Consider the following 27,672-nt stretch of genomic DNA (forward strand, 5'->3'; position numbering starts at 1 on the left):
GTTAAGTGATTATGCGCCATTTTTTTTCGCATGTTCCCATCATACGTATGGGATGCTTTCGAAATGTTGGTGCCGAATTATGACGGAAATCAATTCAAAAGGGTAGTTCTATATTTAAACAAAATAATGATCATTCAACATTAAGATTCATCAATACAGATAGTAGATGCATAAGATTTAGATTGCTAATGTCGTTCCTGTTCGCGTGACAAACATCTAAGTCACTTTGATTTGGCAGCCAAAGTAACGGTACTACAAGTGTAATGAAAAAGTAACGGTACTACAATGTTGGTAATGAAACAAAACATGCACCAGTATTATGCATAACAAACCGACAAGTTAGACTTGTGGAAGCATATTTTGGCAAAATACTACAGCGCCACTAGCGTTCTAGTACTTATGCTTCTACTATACAGATCAATGCAGCAACTCAAATACGACCTGATTTGGTCTTATATCACAGAGAACAGACATGGATGCTCGAACAAAATTCTTGTTGTTCCTGGTATACTCGTTATACTCAACGCATCCGCGGGCAGTGCCCAATGTACAGAGAACAGACATGGAGGCTCATACAAAATTTGATTGAAAACGATCCTCAGCGTCGCCAACGCAGACTGCCCGACTTACAAACTCACCAAGCAATGGCGTTAGCTTACACTACGTAAACAAGGTGATGCTGATTACCTCGCAAATTATGTAATTTGAAAAAAAAAACAGGTAGTATATTTTTAATTGCACATGTCATTTTATTATTGTAGAAACGTAACTTTTTATAAACACACTAGATACGTAAATGTGTACTGGAATAAGCTTTATACTATAAAAGTGTGCACAAATCGTGTCAACTTGAATTAATATGATAGGTACATATAAAAATACCAAATGGATTTATGACACATGTAAAACAACAATCATAGTTAGGAATAAATATACCCATTTATCGACACACTTTTAATGGAACAAGACAAACACCGGGACCAGCATTCATTGTAAAATTAAAAACAAATAAAATTTTGAATACCAATTATTATACATAGTTTGTTCATTCGATAACAAATAGGGATCCTCGGATCCTCCTACGCTACGAAACATCGTTCATATTTTGTTATTTCCAATGAACAAGAAAACTAGATTCATCTACATTCTAATAAGTGTTGAGCTAATTGCCGACTTGCTCACTGGCTCTGGTACGAGTTCGGGAATTGTAACGCGGTTTGTACAAATCCTCGCTTGAATAACGCTGCGCCTTAATGCCGTTGTTGTTGTTTCCGGGCGAATTTTTATCCACAGTGATCGCTTTTACATCCGATATATCAACGGTGAGGATTGCTAAAACGGTAAACATGTTTTCGAAAGATCCCAAACGAAATATTGATAGAATAATTACCTGTACTGGTGTTATGAGTCATAGTTGATTTCGGTTTAGGCAATCCCACCCTCCTAGCTCTCGATGTGCGCATAAGGGTGTCCGCATTTTCTTGTTGAGTGTTTTCGTCATCTGCCAAAAAATAAACGAATTAAGCAATTACGATAGACATTCATACTAACAATAGAATAGAGGTAATAACCATCAACTCAATTAGGGGCTGTCCATATACCACGTGGACAGTTTAGGGGGAGGAGGGGTACGGCGAATGTCCACGGTTCATACAAACTTTTGAAAAATTGTATGAGCAATTGTCCACGCTGGGGGAGGGGGGTATCTAAAACTGAACAAAACCTGTTCACGTGGTATATGGACAGCCCCTTATCACGTTTATTTTCTCCATTGACCCAACAAAAGATTTCAGCTCTACGACTCAGAGATACATCTGAACACGAGAACGCGTGTTCGTGTTCAAAACGTTTTGAACACAGCACACTGTTCAAGAGAACTGACCCAACTTAGCAACTTGTATCCTAGGAAAACAAATGCAAGCGACGGCATGCTACACATTTTTCGGCTGGTAATGGAACACGTGGGCATCTAACGGATAGAAATCAAGCATGCTCGTATGTTTTTGCATAGTTCCAAATCTAAGGAATCTTCGTTTAGCTTGCGTACCAACCCAGTGCACACTGAACAGTGTTCAGAGTTCAAAACTAAGAACACCAAGGCACGCTCTTGGCTCATGTTCTGTTCAGGATGCATCTCTGCTACGGCTATACGGTTCGTAGGAAATATGTAGACTATGAATTGTGTTTACTACATGAGCCTGCTACAGAATGATACAAGGATCGGTATGAAAAGACACTCTTGCACGAGAAATAAACGACATCAACTATGTGTTGATTATCCAATTACATTGGAACAAACATCTTATCCAGCTTTACGCGTAAGGTAATGGCGGCTACTTTCTTTACGCCAGGCATAGGTGTATCGACGCTGTAGCCAACAAGGTATCCAGGTAGGTAATGGCGGCTACTGTGGATTTCAGTGTTTCCGTTCCTGTACTTCTTTGACATCTGGCTTATCTGTTCTAATTCAAAATACGCCATTTTTATTATACTCAGTTAAGTTGAACACCGAAATAAGGGACTACCGAAGTTGGATTTTTCTCGACATCCGTACGTTAGTATCTGGAATAAGGGCGAATGTCGCAAGAGAGGACTCTCTTTGTCGACTTCCCATCTTTTATATAATTGCATTCTGAGGTGATGAAGTGCAAAGAAATCCCCTGCTTGTCACTTTTATTCAAAAGAGGGGAAGTCGACGAAGATAATTCTCTCTTGCGACATTCGCCCTTTTATCAGATAGAGCTTGAAATATGAACTCACTGAATCCATTTTATTTAAATGTTAAAAAATGTGAAAAATAAAAGAGCAGATTTTTTGCCAACTGTGTAGGACATTTCTGCTTAACGTCATACATAATAGGTAACATGATTACTAGGAACCAGACGGACGTTACACACAGTATACATAGAATTATCTGGATAGATAAGGTGTCGGTGGAAAGCTCCTGAGTTGATTTCGTTCGTACCTTTCTGAGCGAAAACTTACCGTTGCTCAGATGACATTCAATCAACTAGCTTCACAGAAACATCTGGTATTCCACAAGGCAGCCATCTTGGACCGCTTATCTTCCTTCTGCGCTTTAACGATGTCCATCATGTCGTCAAAAGTCCGAGATTATCTTTCGCAGACGATTTAAAAATGTTCAATCGAAGACTGCATATCTCCAGGGTCAGATTGCCGCCTTTGCGGAGTGGTGCTCCATCAATGGATTGGTAGTGAATCCCGCTAAATGCACGGTCATTACCTTGTCGACAAAGCCTCCACGGTTCTTGGATGTAGCCTTAACGGCTACCTTACACCTCGGGAAAATTTTCCACCGGATTTTGGTCCCGGTGCATTTTAAATGGGGCCGGGATTTTGATTTTCCGTGCCCAAATCCCAAAACGTCGCATATGTAAAAATACATGGGGAAAAAATCCGCGGACCGAATTCCCGAGATGTGAGGCTACCTTCAAAGGTAGCCTCACACCTCGGGAATTTGGTCTGCGGATTTTTACCCCATGTATTTTTGCATATGCGATGTTTTCGGAATTTGGGCGCGGAAAATAAATATCCCGGCCCCCTTTAAAAAGGTAGCCTCACACCTCGGGAATTTGGTCCACGGATTTTTTCCCCATGCATTTTTGCATATGCGATATTTTCGGGATTTGGGCACGGAAAATCAAAAGCCCGGCCCCATTTAAAATGCACGGGGATCAAAATCTGGCGGAAAATTTTCCCGAGGTGTAAGGTAGCCTGTTGCAAGAAACTATTCGGGAATGCAATCGCCAGGGCCAAGAAGAAACCGTATATGTGTTCTGTCGAGTGCTCAGAGCTATATTCACATATCAATCAAACTGTGAACCTCGATGCGGTTGTTGCTGAGCTGCACGCACTAAATCAAGGTGTCAATGAATCGAAAAAAGAGACTTCTCAATTGCGATATGTCGTAGACCAGTCTCGCTTGCAACTGGCAACTTTGGTGAAGACCAGCGGTAAAATTGAAGAATCGCAGCAATTTCTATCGAACCAATTTGAGCTAATTAAGGTGAATCTACAGCAATTCAGAGAAGATATGGATGCGGTGAAGACGGAGAACATTAAAATACGTGGTGAAGTTTCGGATTGGCAGAAGAAACATAATGACCTTTCTGTTAAGGTGAATACCTTGGAGGTTGAACTAGATAAGGCGAATCGACAGTTGGTTGCCAAGAATGCGGTTATATTGGGCCTACCGTTAAATGAGTGCGAGGATACGAAACAGCTCGTTTATCAACTGTGTGCTGCCTTAGGATATGCTCTCGATGAATCGGCAGTCGTCGCTGCTAAAAAGGCTAACCAGGAAAAATACGGGCAAAACTGCGGCTCCAATATTGGTAACTTTTCGTGAGGAAAACTGAAAGAAGAATTCTTCGAACATAAAAGGAAGTATGGACCCTCGAAGCATCGGTTATATCAGACATGTACAAAGGAAGTACCAATCGAGTATCGATACGAGATGAGATGACATCATTTGGCCGCGCTCTACTACAGTATGCCAAAAGTGCTCAATCGACACTGGGTGCTAAATACATATGGCCGGGGAGAAATGGAAAGGTGCTTATCAGGCGGCATGACGGAGACAGAGTGGAGCAGATTGGTTCCAAGCAAGAACTGGAGCAACTTCCAAACATTTCATCCAAGCGCTCTCTAAACAGTTCAATTAGTGCTGGGGAATCATCACAGACACTGTCACCCCAAACATCACCTCAGATTCAACATTTGGCTAAGCGTACACGTTAAGATTTGATTGTAAACTATAGTACCGAAATCCAAATATTAAAATGGAGAATTTATATGTAGAAAATATTGAAATTTTAAATAAAAACTGTAGGAGAAATAATAATCATTTTGCACTACGAATTTTGCAACTTAATATTAGAGGTATGAATAGTCTAGAAAAATTTGATACGTTGAAGGAGTTTTTAGAATTGTATACAGGGTGTGTTGATGTGCTGGTCATCGGAGAAACGTGGGTCAGAGAAGAAAGGACGCAATTGTTTAAATTGGATGGTTACACATCAACTTTCTCCTGTCGGAAGGATACCACTGGAGGAGGCTTAGCCGTTTTTGTACGGAATGGGATACGTTTCGAAGAATCGATTAACGTTCATGAATTTGGGTTTCATCACATTAATGTATCTCTAAAAGTAAGCGATACCACTTTTGATGTTCATGCTATCTACAGACCACCAAGTCTACCACCAGCCTTTTTCTACGAAAAATTAGAATCTCTCTGCTCAAACGTAAAGAACAATAGCTACTGTATAGTTGTCGGAGACGTAAACATACCAGTTAATCAGATTGAATCTAGAGTTGTTCGTGAATACCTTGATATTTTAAAATGTTATAACCTTGCTGTAACAAATACTGTTATAACCAGACCAGCTAGTAGTAACATTCTGGATCACGTTGTGTGTCCGGAGACGCTGAAAAATTGCCTCACGAATGAGACAATGCCATCGGAAGTTAGTGATCACAACCTCATTCTTTCAACATTCTACCTGGCAAAGCCAATTCAAGTTTCGCAACTTAAAAAAACTATAGTTAATCATACCTTGCTCAATGACGCATTCAAAACTGCAATGCAGAATCCTGTTGGTAGTTCAGCGCAAGAAAAATTAAATTATGCGGTGAACATGTACAGCAGTGTCAAGGAACGGTTTTCCAAGACGATTTCAATCAGTGCTAAAGTTAAAGGTCACTGTCCGTGGATGACTTTTGATCTCTGGAAACTGATTCGAATAAAAAACAATATGCTACAAAGGAGTAGGAGAAGACCAAACGACGAACGATTAAGGGATCTTCTAAGCTATACCTCAAGAAAAGTTCAGCAAGTAAAGCTTCGTTCCAAAAAAACGTATTACTCAAAACTGTTTGAAACATCGAATCAAAAAACAATTTGGCATAACATAGATAAAGTTTTGGGCCGTAATTCTGAAAGCAACAACTGCATAAAACTAAATATTAATGGGAATTTGACGTCTCACGGTCCAACAATTACGGATAGTTTCAACGACTATTTTTGTGCGATTGGACCTCAGCTAGCCTCTGCTATACCCAGTAACCGAGATATAAACAAATTCGGAACACTCGGCAGGCACGAGCAGTCGATATTTCTACGACCTACGACATCGCAAGAAGTTCTCGTTAAAATCAGCAATTTGAGTAACAGTAAAAGCCCCGGACATGATGAAATCCCAGCTTATTTCATTAAAACCCACCATAACATCTTTGCCACCTTGATAGCCGACACATTCAATGATTCCATCTCATCAGGGAATTTTCCAGCGTACTTAAAAGTAGCACGCGTTGTTCCAATACATAAATCAGGTAGTAAAACAGAACTGAACAACTATCGTCCAATATCCGTCCTATCAGTCCTGAGCAAACTTTTGGAGCAATTGCTTGCCGACAGAATAACGAGTTTCTTAAGTGATCAAAACATTATTTACAATCATCAATTCGGCTTTCGAGTTGGTTCGAGTACCTGGGCTGCTGCTAGTGAACTTGTTGATGATATATATCAGGCAATGGATTCACGGAACATCGCAGGAGTACTGTTCTTGGATTTGAGAAAAGCTTTCGACACTATGGATCATGACGTTCTCTTGAGCAAACTGGACTACTACGGTATACGTGGTGTAGCAAATACACTTCTCAAAAGCTTCCTCACTGGTAGGACCCAATATGTGTCAGCTAATGGCAGCTCTAGTTCTAACAGAGTGGTTACAGTAGGAGTTCCGCAGGGGAGTAACCTTGGACCCTTACTTTTCTTGCTCTACATAAATGATCTAGCTAAGCTAGAGCTTAACGGGAAACCAAGATTATTTGCTGACGATACATCGCTGGCATACACAGCAACTAGCCCTGCTTGTTTGATAATGCAGATGAGGGAAGACTTATGCAAACTGCAGATGTTTTCGCTGAAAATTTACTATCATTGAACCTCGAGAAAACGAACTACATGATGTTTTATCCTCGTACAAGAACAGCTACCCACGAAGAGCTTACAGTTGGCACAACAACAATCAAAAAGGTAGAGACTTACAAGTACCTAGGGTTGATTTTCGATCCTACTCTAAGTTGGAAGGCTCATGTGGACAGTCTTAGAAGCGATATAAGTTCATATTGCGGAATATTCTGGAGAGTCTCTAAATTCCTTCCAACGAAACAACTTATCACTATGTACCAAGCATTCGTTCAATCTAAACTGCAATACTTAGTGTCTATCTGGGGAGCAGCCACAAAAACTGTGTTAAAACCACTGCAATCTACACAAAACCGCTGCCTGAAAATAGTTTATGGTAAACCACAACTATTTGCTACCTTTGACCTGTATTCAAATGCAGCTCCATCCATCAGTCCAATCTTAGCATTGCGCGAGCTACAGACTCTGGTAACCATGCAGAATCTTCTATACAATCCCATGTTCCACCACAACTACATTCTTCGGAGACACGATCACTCATATGAAACCAGGAATCGGACCAACTTGTACATGGCACGTAGAAACACAGAAACGGGGAAAAATCGTTTACTTATTATGGAAATCGTCGATACAACGCTTTACCCACGGCTCTGAAATCCGAACACAATTTAAGGAAATTCAAGATTGCTGTGAAGCAGCTCATAAGACACAACCTTAGCCAGTATTTGATGTGATCTCCAGCCTTCTAACTGCGGCAAGTTTATTATCTGCGGTGTCTCGGTCAGTGGTAACCCGGCTTCCATGACTGCACCATAACTCCTTTTCACACGCTAAACTACACTGCTTTCGTCCTCACCACACTCGGCCAGTGGTAGGCCCAGCTTCCCTGTCAGGTAACAAATACTGGTATATGTCTGGCCGAAGCCAGCGATACTACGCCCATAACAAAGTTATAACCGTTTGTAGTCCAACCGAACTACATCATCTCACTGCTCCACCATCGCTCGGGTCAGCGTCACTCAAACGTCCTAGGAACTGGACTGCATCATAACCGTTCTTCGTCACGCTAAACTACAATACGTTCGTTCTCATCACACTCGGCCAGTGGTAGGCCCAGCTTCCCTGTCAGGTAACAAATACTGGTATATGTCTGGCCGAAGCCAGTGATACTACGCCCATAACAAAGTTATAACCGTTTGTAGACCAACCAAACTTTGCATCATCTCACTGCTCCACCATCGCTCGGGTCAGCGTCACTCAACGTCCTAGGAACTGGACTGCATCATAACTGTTCTTCGTCACGCTAAACTACAATACGTTCGTTCTCATCACACTCGGCCAGTGGTAGGCCCAGCTTCCCTGTCAGGTAACAAATACTGGTATATGTCTGGCCGAAGCCAGTGATACTACGCCCATAACAAAGTTATAACCGTTTGTAGACCAACCAAACTTTGCATCATCTCACTGCTCCACCATCGCTCGGGTCAGCGTCACTCAAACGTCCTAGGAACTGGACTGCATCATAACTGTTCTTCGTCACGCTAAACTACTATACGTTCGTTCTCATCACACTCGGCCAGTGGTAGGCCCAGCTTCCCTGTCAGGAACTGGACTGCATCATAACTGTTCTTCGTCACGCTAAACTACAATACGTTCGTTCTCATCACACTCGGCCAGTGGTAGGCCCAGCTTCCCTGTCAGGTAACAAATACTGGTATATGTCTGGCCGAAGCCAGTGATACTACGCCCATAACAAAGTTATAACCGTTTGTAGACCAACCAAACTTTGCATCATCTCACTGCTCCACCATCGCTCGGGTCAGCGTCACTCAAACGTCCTAGGAACTGGACTGCATCATAACTGTTCTTCGTCACGCTAAACTACTATACGTTCGTTCTCATCACACTCGGCCAGTGGTAGGCCCAGCTTCCCTGTCAGGAACTGGACTGCATCATAACTGTTCTTCGTCACGCTAAACTACAATACGTTCGTTCTCATCACACTCGGCCAGTGGTAGGCCCAGCTTCCCTGTCAGGTAACAAATACTGGTATATGTCTGGCCGAAGCCAGTGATACTACGCCCATAACAAAGTTTTAACCGTTTGTAGACCAACCGAACTTTGCATCATCTCACTGCTCCACCATCGCTCAGACGCACCTAATATCTGGGTCAGCGTCACCCAAACTTCCCATGAATCTGGACTGCATTATAACTGTTCTTCGTCACGCTCAACTACAATACGTTCGTTCTCATCACACTCGGCCAGTGGTAGGCTCAGCTTCCCTGTCAGGTAACAAATACTGGTATATGTCTGGCCGAAGCCAGCGATACTACGCTCATAACAAAGTTATAACCGTTTGTAGACCAACCGAACTTTGCATCATCTCACTGCTCCACCATCGCTTAGACGCACCTAATATCTGGGTCAGCGTCACCCAAACTTCCCAAGAACTGGACTGCATTATAACTCTTCTTCGTCACGCTCAACTACAATACGTTCGTTCTCATCACACTCGGCCAGTGGTAGGCTCAGCTTCCCTGTCAGGTAACAAATACTGGTATATGTCTGGCCGAAGCCAGCGATACTACGCTCATAACAAAGTTATAACCGTTTGTAGACCAACCGAACTTTGCATCATCTCACTGCTCCACCATCGCTTAGACGCACCTAATATCTGGGTCAGCGTCACCCAAACTTCCCAAGAACTGGACTGCATTATAACTCTTCTTCGTCACGCTCAACTACAATACGTTCGTTCTCATCACACTCGGCCAGTGGTAGGCTCAGCTTCCCTGTCAGACCAACCAAGCTTTGCATAGACTCACTGCTCTACCATCGCCTCGACGCACTCGACTCCTCGGTCAACGGCACCCAACTACCCAGGAACCAAGATGCTACATAATTTCTGATCAACGTGATTGCACCACCACCGATGACATCTAATGATACCACCGTGTCAAAATCATCGCCATCTCAGCACTCATATTATAAAATTTCTTTCTTTTTTTAATTAATGAGTTATGTTAGTAATCGCACTTCCTTTAAAGAGATTACCTTCTCACTGGAAGTGCATCTGAATTGTACCAATAATTTGAAAAGAAGGGTAGGTTTTATGCCTTTGGGAGAAGTGGTTCACTTGGAACAACACTCCCAGGGGCTTTTCCCTGCTCCAATAAAAAAAAAAATAAAATAAAAAAAAATAAAAAAATACATGGGGACCAAATTCCGGCGGAAAATTTTTCGCCGGATTATGGTTACAAAAAATGGTAATCAAGATTTTGGCTTTGTGAACCTGGTTACGGCGAGTGAGCCTCTAAATCAAATGAATTAACGTGAATTAACCTTTCTCGTCAACAATTTTTATTCGCTCAATCGAATCTTTAGCTTATGTAAGGCCAACTTTCCCAAAGAACCCATATGTTTTGACGCCTCAGTATTTAAAAAAATTAAAACAAAAATCGAAAAAATGCGTTTTTTTAAGATTGGACCGATTTTGAATGAACATCGGGTGAATTTTTCACGATGTTCACTAGAGTGATTCAAATTTTGACTTTTTCGCTCCTCTATGTTTAAACGATGACCTTTACTGTTTTATCAATCCTCCTAAATTTTTAGCTGATTTCGATGTAACTAGACTGAGCACGCGCAGTTTTGAGTTTGTATGAAAATTACTATGAAAACAGTCACTTTTGTGGAAAACCGTTCCGCAACGTTGCTCATTAAGCTTTAAAAATATATTACTACGTTGGCAATATAGAAAATTTTGCAATGAAACTGATCGTCTTTGTTGCGAAACGATTCTATGCTAGTAAGATAAATTATTTGGGAAATACTGAATCATGGTAAATGCAATTTGACACGTAAAAGAATAACATCAATATCAATAATGAGCAAATGCCATCGTTTAAACATAGAGGAGCGAAAAAGACAAAATTTGAATCACTTGAATGTTCACACGTGCAGCACTTTTTTCGGATTTTAAAAATATTTTAGAGGCTTCAAAACACATGGGTTCTTTGCGAAAGTTGACCTTTAAATAAGCCAAAGAATCGGACAATAAAACGAGATACAATTTTTGACGGGAAAGGTCGATAAGGAAAAAACAAACGTCAAAAGAAAGTCAAAACAGAATAGAGGAAATAAAACAAAAAAGTCTGTACTTTTCGGAAATCAAACAGAACTGGAAAAGTAGATCATATTTACACAATCTATATTCATGCTATTTGCATATTCAATTAATCTAACGCCTAATATAAATTTATGATTCCATTTTACTTTTGTATCGTCTTTCGGCTCTCTCGGTACGCTTCAGATATGAGTTAGATATTACGTCTAACTTTTTGATGAGACAGATCAATTCTTATTTTGAAAATGGCAACCAAATGCTTCCTAATAGATTTACATATTATGATTGGTTTATGGTGTTACTCCGATATGGCACAAATCTCCCAAATTGAGGTGAACGTGCCCCTGGAGCCGACGTTCTGATACCTGATACTCCGATATAGATAGATCCAACACTAGGCCTTACAAAAAAGTGCTCAATCAATCTTGATCGACATACCTAATGAAATGTAAAGTATCACAAAATTACCAACCTTGCTTCAACGTGTCCTTATCAATTCGTTGCACTGGGAGACATGCTTCGAAATCCACATCAGAGGTAACGGTAGCAGCCGTGGGGGGCGATCGCGAATACTTCCTTGTTGAAGCACGTTGCTTGGGGGCTGCTGCTTTCTCCACTTCCTCCACGGCTTGTTCCCGGGCTAGTTCTACAGTGCTGCTGCCTTCACTCGCTCGTGGTTCTTCCGACCGCCATAGATTTGCTTCCTGGTTAATATCTTTTTCCATTTTAATGACACTTGGTTCAGCGACCGACTGGCTTCTCGACGGTTCAACTATTTCAACGGCCATTGTTTCGTCTTCCTCGTTGCCTGGGAATATGTTTTGTGCACCTTTGCCAGGGCTTCGGGGCTTTGAATCTAACGAATGAAGACGAGTTGTTAAGTTTATGAAATCTTCTGGAACGGTAACGTCAGTGGTTTTCTCCTTCAAGAACTTCATGAGTGCATCGTTAGCGTCGTAAACTTGTGTTTCTTCAGGAAGATATAGTAGAGCTGGTTCCTCTTCAAAGCTACAGTTAAGCTTCGACGCTTTCTGTCTGATCGGTGACGAAATTATTGGCCCAGAGCTATTTCGGTTTTTGTCACACACAAATTCAAGTTCGATTCCTTGATCATCTTCACTACTTTTTTTAGGGATCAATTTTTTAGCAAGAGCCAGAGCTTGTTCACGTTTCTTCTTCTCTTCCCTCTCGATCTGCTTTCGAATTTTCATTAGTTTTTTGGCTTCATGAAAGTTAGACGCAATTTTCGGTTTTCGTATTTTGTTTTTTACTACATCTAATCCCTGTTGGATCTTGTTAAGAGTCGCTTCGTCTCCGTGCAATTGCTTATCACCAATTAACAGTTCGAGATCCATATTGTCACCTTTCGTCAACATTTGATCTACGATCACTGGCTGAGTCGTCAAAGTAACTAGATCGTCGGGATTTGTCTTGGGGAACATGTGGGGAGCAATTTGCTGAATTTCATCAACAGTCGCTAAGGACGAAGTCAATTGGTGGACTACCTGCTGTTCATTGGCTTCTATAACTTTTGCAAGCTCCGTTGGTCCGAGGACAATAACTCCTTCATCTAGATGATCGAATGAATCAACATCTGGCAAACTTTGCTCCATATTGCAACTTTCATCGAGATCCAGTTCTCCATTATGTTTCGGTTTTGCTGGCTTATCAAAAGAGAAGGCAAAAACATCCATGTTGCTTTTACGATCCATGTCTTTATCTTTTGGTGACTTATGCGTAACCTTCTTGGCCTTCTTCGCCGCCTTGTTCTCACCTACTTTTGTGGTGTCTAATGGCTTTGCTAAAATTGTTGGCAGCCTCTTCGGGTGATCATTTAGTTGATCCTCGTCAAATCCTTCAAAGCTCGAATCCAACGAGTCATTCAACTGTGATTGGTTATCCTGTGATCCACCACTACCCCGATTATCCATGGTTTGTGAATCTTTCGCGGATTCTTCAGATCGAACGGACCCATGTAGGCTTGTCTTGGCAGATTTACCGTTCTCTGCCCCATCATTAGAGTCTCGATCTGTAGAGCGTCGTCTTTTCACTGGTTTTTCGTGCGAACTGTAGTGATCATCCTCTTCCTTCCTTACGTGGATCTTTCTTGTACTTCCGCTATTTGAATTACTGCTTCCGTTTTCGTGTTTGCGATCCCGATCTCGATCATGCCTTCGACTGCTGCTACTACTGCCGCTGCGTTTGGATGAATTGTGCGACCTTCTATCATCGCGCGATGATGATGAACCGTGGCGGTGCGAAGAGGAATGTTTCCGGTCGCCATGGCGTTCTCGCCCACGGTGGCGATCCTTCCTCGGGTCTGTATCGGAAGACACATGTTGCTGTACGGCGGCCAAGCTGACAACGATGTCCACCTGCGACGAGCCCATTTTGTCAACATCCGGTGCCGACTGAGTGCTGTGCTCATCATTTAACGGCGTCTTGGCCGAGTCATAGTTGTCCAGTCGTTCGCTAGTGTCCAATGTTCGTTGCTCCAGGGTAGAATCTTCGCAAATACGCAATGACCGCTCAGATTGGGAAGAGTTTTCATCAAATCTAGCCGCTGTTAACGGGGAGGAAGCATGTTGGTATCGTTCGCCAGACGTATTTAGCGATTCGTCTTTTGTAGCACCTGTTCAACGGAAATATGAAACAGAAATATTTATCAATTACAAGGCTGAATTATTAAAGGAAACGATTATTACTAAGAAAATAGTTTTGAAGGTACTCGCTACATTGATTCGAGAAAGGGCCGTTGTAAGCATGTTTAAAGCAGATGTATAATGTATTACGTGCCTAAAAAACAGGACATCAGAATTGAACTTTGCTGAATCAACTGGAATTCGTTGTTGTAGATGTCTTTCATCATAAACAACTCTGGCGGTCCACTTCTGATGGGTAGAAAACCGAACACTGCTTTCGATTCATTAATTTTTGGGCATGCTTACAGCGGCACAACTGGAGTAAACTTTTTGGATTTACTTATATATATATATATATATATATATATATATATATATACTAGCTTTATGTACCCGGCCTTGCTCGGAGTTGCCAGTTTAATTCGCAGTTTTTTTCACCATCGGAATTGGAATAGGTCAAAAGGATAATTGTGTTTTCTTATTGATATTTCATCATTTGATTAAAAGAAGGTAGATTACATTTGAAAACATTGACTGATTTTGAAAATGGGATCAAACCCAAAATCGCTTTATTCCGGGCAAACGTCTATTTCTAAAGAAGGAAAAACATACACCGATGCCTTATTCCGGAAAAACGTCTATTTTTAAAGAAATGATCACATTTACTGTCCAGAAGGAAACACTTTAATCATTGCTTTTCTCTGGGCAAACCATGATTTCGATGAAGTGTTGAGTTGATCGATCCCTGTCATCTTCGCCTTCTTAAGAAAAGAATGTTTGTTCCAAATTTGGTTGAAATCGGGCAAGGGGTACAGAAGTTATGCTGGAACATTGGATCATTGCATACCTTGCTTTTATTTATTAATCTTGAATCATTATCATATAATTATCATACCTTTTAAAATTTGGAATAAAGGTTACTCGATTATGGATCACTATGCAATTTGATCATTCATAATCATCAATCATTAATCATATCGATCGTTAATCATTAACCATACACATAGTGTGTCAACATTTAATCACGATCGGTAATCGTTAATCATAATCCAACGGTTTTTTCATCTATTATTCATAATCGTTAATTATTGTCAAAATGAATTTAATCATTAATCATTATCAGTCATCATTTTCAAAAATTATAATTCATTAATCATAATCTTTAATCATAGAGTTGAATGATTTAATCATTTAATCTGCTTAGAATTGGTCCTGGGGTCAGGAGTTACACTGAATTGCCCGTTTTCTAAAGACAACCGCTTTCCCTTTACCCTTCCTCTTTTCTCAACGGCCATTTCACCCCCTTTGTTATCTTCTCCTAGGGATAGAAAATGTGTGTACCAAATTTGGTTGAAATCGGTACAGGGGTTCAGAAGTTACACTAAATTGCCCGTTTTCTGAACAATACCCCTCCTTCAGACCCCTACCCCCCTTATCCAAATTTCCCTCCCGTACGATCGGCTCCTCATAGTGAATATGTGTACAAAATTTGATTGAAATCGGTCCTGGGGTTGGGAGTTACACTGAGTTGCTCGTTTTCCAAAGACAACACCTCCCCTATACCCTCCCTTTTTCCAATGACCATCCCATCCCTTTGTTATCTTTTTCCTTATGATGTAGAATGTGTGTACCAAATTTGGTTGAAATCGGTACAGGGGTTCATGATTTACTTTGAATTGCCCGTTTTCTAAACAAAACCTCCTCCAGACCCCTCCCCTTTCCCAAATCCTCCCATATGATTACCTCCTCGTAGTGAATATGTGTACAAAATTTGGCTGAAATCGGTCCTGGGAGTTGAAAGTTACTCAGAATTCTTTCTTTTCTGAACAAACCCCTTCCACCCACCCCCCCCCTTTTCTACATGACCATCCCACCCTTTGTTAACTTCCTCTGAGGATAGAGAATGTCTGTACCAAATTTGGTTGAAATCGGTCCTGGGAGTTGAAAGTTACACAGAATTGTTCGTTTTCTGAACAAAACCCATCCCACCACCCCTCCCCCTTTTATTCATAACCAATCCTCCTCTTTGATAACTTCCTCTGAGGATAGAAAATGTCTGTACCAAAGTTGTTTGAAATCGGTCCTGGGAGTTGGAAGTTACACAGCATTGTTCGTTTTCTGAACAAAACCTCTCCCACCACCCCTCCCCTTTTTCTACATGACCATCCCACCCCTTTGTTAACTTCCTCTGAGGATAGAGAACGTGTGTACCAAATTTGGTTGAATTCGGCCAAGTGGTTCAGAAGTAGTTAGCGAACATACATACATAGATTGATTTTTATATATATAGAAGATATATATATATATATATATATATATATATATATATATATATATATATATATATATTTGAAATTAGTTCTTTTGAGAAAACTTTAATTTAGATGCCTTTATGTGTAATTCTTATCAGGAATTGGATGAGAACGATGTAATGTTTAATTAACTTATAATGTTTTGTATGATGGAATTAACGTATCCAAAGACAAGAAAACTACAACCGACCTACAAACTGATATTAAAGAGCGATGGCCAGGGAATCAATTTTTCTTGGATGCGCATGTGAAACAAGTGACAAAAGAGAACCAACGACAAAGCTTTGTTTTTGTCGGAGATAATAATGACAAAGATCCTAAATTTTTTGTCAGCAACAAAAAGAAGACAATTTTGTTGCTATCTTTTCAACCCGTTATTTTGCATTATCTCTACAGCAAATCTCGGTATTAAGCTATCATATAGTTTCTGCTTTAATGGAAATATTAGAGAATCTAACTATGATTACAAAATTGGAATCGTATTCTCGCAAATATCAGAGCATGCAGCCAAATGATGATTGTCATATTGTGTTTGGGTTCTGACAAAGGCTTGTTGCGAGGTGCGTTTGTTAGTAACACACTGTTGACGACAAAGGGTATATTGTTGCTCGAATATTGATTCCCAAGTGATGACCCGTTGCCGTTGTTACCCCCCGTTGACGGTACCATATTAATGACAGCGATATGTGAGAAACCGGCCACTGTCGTCAATTAAATTAATGTTCAACAAAAACTCACCTTCATTGTTACCAGAATCTGGCCTATCGATAGATCTTTCTAGCACTTCGCCACCGCGCAGTTCAGCGTCAATATATCGGTTGCGTTCCGTCCCTTTGAAATCGTAGGCCTCTTGCCGTAAATCAAAATTGGACCTTCGCGGTTCCAACCCGCGCTTTGGGCCAGGCGTTTCGTCGCCATTGCTATCCGATAGTTCACCCTCCTCCCCGTTGGAGTTCTCATTGAACTTTGGCATTTGTGCTTCTTCCGTTATGTCCAACCTTGGGTTGCCAAGTGTGCCATGTTGCAGTTGCTGTTGAGCAACCCCTTCCGAGTTAGTGATGATCGAAAGTCGACTATTGCTGGACACTTGCGACAACTGTGAATCATTCTTCTCGATTTCAGGACTTGCTTTTAATGGACTATCAGCCGCCGGTGCGGCAATGATCGGTTCTTCCTTATCATTGAGTTGTTTGTCGTCAGTTTCTGTAACGACCTGTCCGGATTCAGATTCACCTATCAAATAAGGTATCTCATTTGGCTCTTCTTCAACTGATTCTTGTGACGTTAGACCACTGATGGCCGATGTATGGGAATCGTTACTTTCCTGTTTCGTTTGACTAGGAGGGCGAGGTTCCAGTGGTTCAAATGCCGGCGATTCGAAGTCCTCGATAATTTCTTTTGAATCGTTCAACTCTTCCTGCTGGTCAGGTTCTGTTGCTGGATGATGCATGTCTGACGAAGTGCTGGAAGACTTCTTGTCCGAATCAGGGCTCACAGCTTCTAAGTCTTCTGGCAAAAAATCTGTTTGTACGTCTAAATCCCCACTTCCGTTAATCGCCGGCTTTGGCTTTTCAATGCCGAGGTAGTTATATACAATGTCTTCCACTTTCGGATGAAAAACCGTTGATATTTTTGGATTAACAACTTGATCCACTATGCGTTCTACACCGGTCTCCAGAAATCCGGATCTATAATATTGATGGAAACAAAATGCAAATCTATTAATTGCAACCTTTTGTGTTGGGTACATTTACAGAAGTAAAAACAGAATATATTGAGAAAATATACCTATGCTAATCGTTTTGTTTTACCCCAAAACAAATTGAAAATGTGTTACCCGGAATTTGCTCAGCAAGCAAAACATTTTGTTATATTTGACACAGAAGAAATGATGTGAACCTATGACGCCTTGTTTATCTTGAACACCTTCTTTTTTAACATAATAGGGAATGTCTAAAAATTTTAAGTTCGATAACTACGATTTTTGGTTTTATCTTGGATCCATTATACCTATTATCCATAACGCTATTATCTCATCCTTGACGTGATACAAAGTGTTATACTAACAGGTTTTCGTGTCCAATAAAATAAAATTACAAATTAAAGAATCTACATTTCCAAAATTATGTTTCTTACGGTTTTCGTGTGCACACACACATACACATGCACACACACACATTAAATTTATTCAGTTTTTCAAGTTGTTTGGTAAACACTATAAACTATACAAACCACAATATTAAACGAAATCAATTAAATAAAACAATTTAAAGTAACTTGTTAGACATGTACTTACTCTATTATATTCTTCCTCAACTTCTCCCGGAGCTGGTTCTTGTGACGAATGTTGTCGATCCACTTCTGCTGGGACAGAAATTTGCTCACCGAACTTTCCACTCGCTGCCGCAGATTTTGGTAAGCCGGCTTCGTATCGACGTCGGCCAAACACTCCTTCCGGAACTGATCGAACAGACCCTGAGATTTGACCTCATTGACAATCGCATCGATGAAGCCAGGATCATCAGCTAAATTTTCCATTTTCTACTTTCGTCTGCTGCGTAGAACACAAGGCGGATTTCGTCAGCCTCGAAAACGCACAGCACGCAACTAGAACTCTTGAGTTTAGATTATTTGAATCTCCTAGTTTTCACATTTAATATACACGTGTGTCAATAATGTTTTTCAGAGCGAAAATTATGTATTAGTAGTTATTTTAGTGCTATCAAAAAACTTTTTACACGAAAATTAACCAAAATAAACGCGTAAAAATGTTGTTAGATAGGTGCTTCTTCCGCTTTTTCACTTTTTCAATAAAACAGGGAAAGCCGACAGTTTGACGTTTGACGTTTCTTGCGGTCGACTTACCATAACTTACCTGTCCGATATCGACCTTACCGCTTTATAGGGTAAAATGCCTAATAGTGGACCCCCTAGTAGCGAAATTTTGCTCTTTTTGTCATAAGGAGTAAATAGAAATTTTCAACACATTAATTCTGCTTGACATCTAATACCAAGTTCTGCATCTCCTCTTCACGATACATACATAAAACACTCAAATACACGACGTTATTCGTTGAAATTAACATTTTAAAGTCTGACTGAATTCGCCCTGATGATATATTATGCATCCCAAGATAAACACTCAGATCGTGATCATCTCAATCAGCCTCCGTTGAATTGCGCTGGAGCGCGCCCATTTACTTTACACACGGCGGCTATTCAACTATGGCAACCCCATTCGGCGGCTTTTTAAATTAAACAGCACAGACTCACACCCTGTGTAAAAGCTTATGGGCGCGCTGTTGCGCAATCTTTGCTTGCGCGTTATCACCGCGAAGAGTTGAGCGTTTAAGAAGAGCGCGACAATAAATTATTTAAGAGCAAGCGCACCAATGCGTTGCTACGGCTGTCCGACATTTCGCGGTAAAACATTCCGCGGTTAACCATTTCGCGGTCTGTAACATTTGGCGGTAATCTGTTTCGCGCTTTATACAATTTGGCGGTATTCCGTTTCGCGGTATATATTATTTCGCGGTTTACAATTTCGCGGTGCTCCGTTTCGCGGTATTCAAGCTTAGCTTATATTTTTAACTTTTTTTTGTATTTTTAAGAGTTTGCCATTATTTTCTACCAACTATTAATTTTTTCTTCTTTATATGGCCGTTTCTTTCATTGCGTTTCCCTTTCAAGTATTTTTCTCTTTTCTTTTACGCATTATTTTATGTTATTTCCAAAAGACATATACTGCCTGTAATCGCATAACTTTCCCATATGAATAGGAAACCCAGCAAAAATGGGACAACTATGCGGTTACGGGCAGTATACATTATTGTCAATATTAGATGTGTGAACTTCGTCATCAAGATACACTATATCATATGATAAAGGTCGCTGTCTTAATACCTTAAAAGGCTATGGTATTCTGGTAGAAGATGGAATGACAGAAAATTATTCATAAGGCAAAAAGTATCTTCCTTAAATGTTAGCCGGTATTAGGCTAAATATCATGTGCTGTCTTCTTCAAATGTTCGCATTTGCCCGGTATAAGACAATATGTGCTGTTTCATCTTCTTTAAATGTTCGTATTTGCCCGGTATAAAGCAAATTATGATGTTTTGCCTTCTTTAAATATTTGCATTTGCCCGGTATAAGGCAAACTGTGTTGTTTTGCTTTCTTCAAATGTTTGCATTTGCCCGGTATAAGGTAAAGTGTGTTGTTTCGCATTCTTTGCATACCGTCATCAGGGGTGACAATGGGTCAAATGGGGGTGAGAATGGGTTCCTCCAGGAATTCCTCCGGAAGTTACTCCAGGAATTCCTCCGGAAGTTCCTCCAGGAATTCCTCCGGAAGTTACTCCAGGAATTCCTCCGGAAGTTCCTCCAGGAATTTCTCCGGAAGTTCCTCCAGGAATTCCTCCGGAAGTTCCTCCAGGAATTCCTCCGGAAGTTCTTCCAGGAATTCCTCCGGAAGTTCCTCCAGGAATTCCTCCGGAAGTTCCTCCAGGAATTCCTCCGGAAGTTCCTCCAGGAATTCCTCCGGAAGTTCCTCCGTTCCTCCGGGAGTTTCTCCGGGAATCCCTCCGGGAGTTCCTCCGTTCCTCCGGGAATCCCTCCGTTCCTCCGGGAATCCCTCCGTTCCTCCGGGAATCCCTCCGGGAGTTCCTCCGGGAATCCCTCCGGGAGTTCCTCCGGAAATCACTCCGGGAGTTCCTCCGGGAATCCCTCCGGGAGTTCCTCCGGGAATCCCTCCGGGAGTTCCTCCGGGAATCCCTCCGGGAGTTCCTCCGGGAATCCCTCCGGGAGTTCCTCCGGGAGTTCCTCCAGAAATTCCTCCGAGAGTTCCTTTAGAAAATTCTCCGGAAGTATTTTCAAGAATTTCTTCGAAAGTTCCTACAGGAATTCCTCCGGATGTTTTTTTCCAAAATCCTCTAGAAGTTCTTCCGGATATGCCTTCAAGAATTTCTCCTAAAAATATACCAGTATTTCATCCTGGATTCTGTCCACAAATTCCTGCTGAAGTTGCTCCATTCCAACAGAAATTTCGTCTATAGATCATTCTGAATTTTCTCCAGGAATTTCTTTCAAGTTGTAGTTCGACGGAACTCCCTCTTTGTGTCCTGGACGAACTCCATCAGGAATTTCTGAAGGATCTCCAGAATAATTATTCAAGGAACTCCAGCAGGAGTTCAAACAGGAGTTTCTCCTGAAGTTCCTTTACTTTTTTCAATAATTCATCCTGGAGTTCCTCCGGAATTCTTTTAAAAGTTTCTTCAGAATGTCGTCGTGGAGAAACTTATTAGGGAAACTCCAGGAAGAATTCGTGGAATTCCTGCTGAAACTTCTGCAGGCATTTTTGGAGGAATTCCAGCGGGAATTCCTGGAGGAACTTCAGCAAGAATTCATGGAAGAATTCAGGCAGCAATTCCTGGAAGAACTCCTGTAAGATCTTCCGTAGGAATTCTTGCAGGATTTCATACAGGAATTCCTCCTTGAGTTCTTCAAAGATTTTATCCTGTAAGCTTCTTCAGAATTTCTCCTGAAAAAAACCTTCAAAAGGAACTCTTGGAATATTGAGAATTCCTCGTGGACGTCTGAGAAAATTGCTCTTGGAATTCCGAGAGAATACCTCCTGGAAATTTATGCGATTTCGTCCATTAAAAATTCCTGGAGGAATGCTTCAAAAATTCATAGATGCATCTTATCAGAATTGTTGGAGAACTTCTATCGGAATTTCTAGAGGAAACCTAATAACCCTACAAGATTTCTTTCGAAACTCCTTGCGGAATCTTTCCAGAATTCGTGAAAGAATTCCACCGAAATTCTCGGATGAATCGCTCAAAATTTCTGTAGCAATCCCTTTCAAATGTCCATACCAATTCTACCTAAATTTCTGGCAAAATCATTTCTGAAAAACTGGGGGGAGAATTCCCAAAGTTTTCCTTCAGGAATTCCGTAGGAATTCTTCCAGAATTTCAAGAAGAATTCAGTCTTGGTAGGATTCCTCCAGAGATTTTGAAAGAACTTCTCCATGAACTCCGAAAAGATTTCTCCATGATTTCAAGAGCTGCGTCAGATTAACTGGAAGGAATGATTTTCATTGATTTGTGGTGGGATTTTTTCAGGAATTCCAGAAGGATTCCTCCAAGAATTTCGTCAGGTATGTAAAGACGATTACTCCTGGAATGATTCTTTTTAGTTTTGAAAGAATAATTTTTTCCGGAAGTTTAAGTACATTTCTTTAGGAATTCTAAGTGAATATTGTTTTCACTCTGAGAATTCTGGAAACCAAAGAGTTCTTTCTAGAATTTCTAGAAAATACCCCAAGTGTTTCGAAATAACTTCATTTGGAGCTCTGATGGGAGAATTTATTCTTGAGTTTTGATAATTATTTCCAGAAATTTCAAGATAAATCCTTCATGATGACATATCCTCCACGAATTCAAAAGGACTTCCAGGAATTAATTCCCCAGTATCTTTAAAGAGTTGCTTCAAATGCTCCGAGAGGATTGCTTTAAAAAATCGAGAGTATGAATTTTTCTTCAGAAATTAAGAGAATTGTTTCCGGAATTTCCAGATTGATCGTAGAATCGTTCAAAAATTTCTCTAGCAAATTCGAAGTATTTATCCAGGATTATCGATAGGAATTTCGGGTAGTTTCTCAATCCTTACTGCTAAAATAAATGCCCTTAGAATTCGAAAATTTTCTTAATGCCCCTAGATTTTGAAAAAAATATCCAGAATATTTTACCTTTATACATAATTTTGGAAAATTACAACAAGAACTCCAACAGTTTTAACAATTCATTCAGCAATTATTTTTCAAAAATTTCTATATTGGTACCTATATGTATGTAAATTTGGAAATCTTACATACTTTTGACTCCGCATGATGCTCCGATCGAATAGAATTCGCCGCCGTACCAAACTGACAATCTACAAAACGCTCATTAGACTGGTAGTCCTCTACGGACACGAGACATGGACGATGCTCGTGGAGGACCACAAGAAGTACAAGAAGACGGTGTGTGGCGGCGAAGAATGAACCATGAGCTCGCCCAGCTCTACGGCGAACCCAGCATCCAGATGGTAGCTAAAGCCGGAAGGGTACGATGGGCAGGGCATGTTGCAAGAATGCCGGACAGCAACCCTGCAAAGATGGTGTTCGCTTCCGATCCGGCGGGTACGAGACGACGTGGAGCGCAGCGAGCGAGATGGGCAGACCAGGTGCAGAACGACTTGGCGAGCGTGGGGCGTATTCGAGGATGGAGAGATGCGGCCTCGAACCGTGTATTGTGGCGTCAAATTTTTGATTCAGTGTTATCTGTATAGATGTAGACTAAATAAATGAATGAATCGTGGAGGACCAACGCGCACTCGGAGTTTTCGAAAGGAAAGTGCTGCGTACCATCTATGGTGGGGTGCAGATGGCGGACGGTCCGTGTAGGAGGCGAATGAACCACGAGTTCCATCAGCTGTTGGAAGAACCATCCATCGTTCACACCGCGAAAATCGGAAGACTGCGGTGGGCCGGGCACGTAGCCAGAATGTCGGACAATAACCCGGTGAATACTCCACTCTTTTTTATCATCTAACGGGTAATATTTTTCATCACGTCGCCAGTCTAGACTCTCAGGTCTGGACGATCGGTATCCCCATTTCAGCTCGTAATTCCCTTCTTCGGTACTGGTTTAAATTCCGTCTGCCGAATTCGTCGGCCTTATTTAATAGGATCTTCCGGTGGGATATTGAGGCGCCCGATAAAGTGCCGCGAGATATTTCACTGGTTGTCCTGCTTCTCTTCCCGCTTTTCTTCGATGATAATGTTTTCCGACAGGTTCACCGAGACTTCGTTCTGTTCGAACTGCTAAGCTTCGAGGTTTATCTGGAACTTTTCGTCAATCCGATGTCCTGTGGAGCAGCGATGGAAACATTGCGCCATACAGGCGATTATACTTCGGGCGTCTGGAATATACTGCATTGCCGATTGCGCCAGATTCTGCTCCGGAATCGCTGGTCCAAAAGCCGGGATTGGCACAGCGGAGTATACCAGTGGACATCCCACAAACTGCGGAACACAATAGCAATGTTTCAGTCGAAACAAAACACAGAAAAAGATACTTTTACACATTTTAAAATGGACTTTTAAATACTTTCCGGGGAATCGAAATCAATCTTTTGGATCTTTTGCAATCTTATGGAAATGATAACAAAACAAACAGCAAAAGTCATCGTTCATTATTTATGATTTTATCATTCTCACACACATACATTCTTATTATCGTGAAGTGCGAAAAGTGGCTGCGTACTTAATACGAGTTTGGAGCTTACCGTTCGAAGTATTAACTTTAATACTGGATTTTATTTAATTCGTATTAAATCGAGTATTATCCTCGTTGGTGCTTACCGCCATTAGAATGCTTGTAGAGTGGATTGAATGCATCTGAGGGCAAGAAGATTAAAAGATAAGAGACCTTTTTAGATGATTTTGCTCTTCGACCTCCTGACTGTCGGCGAAAGCGATGACCCATTCTCACCCCCAGACCCATTGTCACTCCCGCTGTGGTGGCGGTAGTCGTATTTGCAAATATGTTTTGCTTCAAAACATTTTTTTGTTGGGATTTGAATTTAAGGTACAGTGGGGTAAGTGGGTAAATGGAGTAAGTGAAAAAAACGCAAATATTTCTCTGATGAAGCACAGAATTATTCAATTTCACTTCACAATCATATAAGGCCATTCAAATCAATGCGTTGAATAAGTGAAACATGAAATAATGAACCATTTCAACATGCGAGAGTAAAAGTTTATTAACCTTTCAAGTTTATCTTTTGCACAAGTTGCTTTGCGTGTCAATAAATACAAATATTTTTTTTATGTCGGTTTCCATAACACATTCAATTAGTGCATTGATAAGTTGGTTTTCTTTGTAGTTTTGAATTCCAGCCACAAAAATATTGATATGAACATCATAAATTTTGAAAAAAAATATTTTATTGCTTTGCCTGTTTTTTTACCATGGGTGGGGCAAGTGAAAATTTTCCGACACTGAATGCATTTTTCTATTTTTCTAAACACAAATAATTTCTATTAGGCTTATATAAACAAATTATACCAATTCGAACTCATTCGAAGGCTTTTGGTTATTATTGTGCATTTGGGAGCGTCCACAAATTACGTCACGCCTAGAGGGGGGAGGGGGGGCTGAGCAAAGTGTGACGATCCATACAAAATTTTCAGATGATTCATGCAAAAAGTGTGACATAGGGGGGAGGGGGGGTTGAAAATGTTCAATTTTCGCGTTACGTAATTAATGGATCTTCCCTTTAGACCAAAACTGTTTATATGACGCGGATGAACTGGCAGCAAGGCCCACTTCCGACGAGTTTCACACGGAAAAATAAAATAAATATGCAGCACTGCACGGTGTTATCTGTCACAAAATCGAGCTTGTTTTGTCGCTGACAACGTCGCTGGCACCAAATTGAGGTTCGGAAGTCGATTTCCACACTTCCGATAATGTTTTGGTAGCAAATTCAAATTTTGTTCTGACGTTCATGATGTCGGAAGTAAGTTCGGAAGTAAAACGTCGGAAGTCGGAATACAATTTAGTGCTGGCGACACAATACAGTGATACGTACACGTAAAAAAATTTAATGTTATTTATTATTAATATTTCTAATACTTTTTTGCCAAAGCAGGCGCTTAATGATATGTATAAGAAAAAACTTATACATCGCATTAGTCACATACATTCCGAAACTTATACTTTTCATTAACTCATGAATGTTATTAGCTTTTTGGTATGGGATCATTCATTAGGTGGCATAATGAAGAGTATGAGTATTTTCGAATCGTTTTTTGCCATAACATATAAGGTTATTTTTTTACGTGTAGTAATACTAAATCAGGAACCCAAAGTGCCAAGCGTGTCAGTGTTTTAAATAATCCATGTTTGATAAATAATTCATGAAAAAATGTTATTTATATAGCTTAAATACAAGAATCACTACTATTGCAAATATATCAACAATTATGATTTATTTAGTTGAAATTCATAAAATATATTTATTTGGTAATATATTTATTTGGTAATGCAAGTGGATTGTTAATGAAACACAATATGATTCCAGGTTTGATGAATATTTCAAGGATAATTTCTCTGCATTATCGCCAAGGTTCATTATCTTACTATAAACCTGAAATAGAAAGTAGTGTTAGACACAAATGGAGATAAGATATTAGATCTCAAAAAATTCAAGTAAAGAAAACATAAAAATATAAAAATCATTTAATGGAGGCACTCTAGTGCCCTTTGACTTTCATGAAGTATCAAAAAACACCACAACAGATCACAGTTATGCTCTATTCAGTATAATTATCATTTGCATGAAACATATGATCAGAAAATGTTATCTTATATTGAAAAATCCTCTTTTAAAATCATTTTTTCCCTTACCCCACATGTGGGGCAAGTGAAAAATTGAAACCGATTTTTTTGTTTTCCAAATATTTTGTATCCTAAAAGTATTTTTCAAAGATCTTGTTCGCAGGCATATAAAGATTGGATAGATGATTCGTTATGTCATAAATATGATCAAATTCAATATTATCTTCAACTTTTATGACTTCATGAACATGAAATATACGATTTTCTTTACCCACTTGTCCCACTGTACCTTATATTATGCATCTCGAGAAAATATAGAATACTGCGGCGTCCTGCTGGCTGCTTCTCAGGTTATCGCAACAGTCACTAAACACGACAGAGTCAATAAAAATCTTACCCACCGTATGCACTTGTCATGATAAACACTCTCCATGTACTCAGTGACTCTGGTTGCCTCTCACTAATACAATCGAGTACTGCTGTCATTTGGCGAAAAGCACGTGGTTTTGTTTTGAGAGGGAAAATTTTCCCTATCTTTTAATCCGGCGGCTATCTTGACGTCTACCTTCGCAGTCGAGCCTGCGAGAGTAAGACCGCCGCGAAAGTCTAGAAAAAGATAAGCGCGCCAATATGAGTCTGGTGTAAACTCAATGATTATTCACTTTACATAATAATTTGGTGAATTTCTGGCTTTACAAAGCTAAAGAACACATTATTTAACTACTTGTAACATTAGTAAAATTAAACCTGCAAATTGGTATTGACCGCGGAAAGTTTCACCGCGGAATAGTACTAACCGCGGAATGGTATACCGCCAAATAATATAAACCGCGAAATGTTATACCGCGATATGATACTGAACGCGAAATGGTAGACCGCGAACTGGTACACCGCGAAATGGTTAACCGCGGAATGTTTTACCGCGAAATGTCGTACAATCCGTTGCTACAGCTATTATAGTAACGATCACCATAACGTAGTTATCGCACCGGGGGTTGCTATCCGGGTGCGGGAAATAGCAATGCATTTCAGAAATAGTATCAAGTGGCCAAATTTAGCAACACAATAGCAACCATACATGCAGTTGCTATTTGAATGTAACGTCAAAATGTTTGTTTTGGCTCCGTACAGGCTGTTTTTGTTTTTGTTATGCAAACATTTTAAAGTGGTGTCAAGAGTTGCTTGATAATTTAGTAGTATTTATAGTTGATTAAATTATTGTGAAGCTGAGATGAGTGCGTCGAAACAACGAGGA

The 27,672-nt window shown here is 40.4% G+C and overlaps 1 protein-coding gene across 3 annotated transcripts; it reads right to left on the reverse strand.

The window, feature by feature from the left end:
• Positions 1-726: 726 nt before the first annotated feature.
• Positions 727-18,829, reverse strand: LOC134205321 (biorientation of chromosomes in cell division protein 1-like 1). Of its 3 annotated transcripts, none has more exons than XM_062680476.1 (6): positions 18,771-18,817; positions 18,329-18,672; positions 16,771-17,720; positions 11,551-13,710; positions 1,391-1,501; positions 727-1,332 (listed from the first exon to the last, which is right to left on the reverse strand). In XM_062680476.1, exons 2-6 carry the CDS (start codon positions 18,568-18,570, stop codon positions 1,163-1,165), a joined length of 3,633 nt encoding a protein of 1,210 aa, XP_062536460.1. In that variant the 5' UTR covers positions 18,571-18,672; positions 18,771-18,817; the 3' UTR covers positions 727-1,162. The 3 variants fall into 3 exon arrangements, with proteins under 3 accessions (XP_062536460.1, XP_062536461.1, XP_062536459.1); XM_062680477.1 differs by having other exon boundaries at positions 18,329-18,639; positions 18,771-18,788; XM_062680475.1 differs by having other exon boundaries at positions 18,329-18,829.
• Between the last annotated feature and the right edge of the window lie 8,843 nt (positions 18,830-27,672).

This window comes from Armigeres subalbatus, chromosome 1, assembly GCF_024139115.2.
Source record: "Armigeres subalbatus isolate Guangzhou_Male chromosome 1, GZ_Asu_2, whole genome shotgun sequence".
In the NCBI taxonomy this organism is placed as follows: Eukaryota; Metazoa; Arthropoda; class Insecta; order Diptera; family Culicidae; genus Armigeres; species Armigeres subalbatus.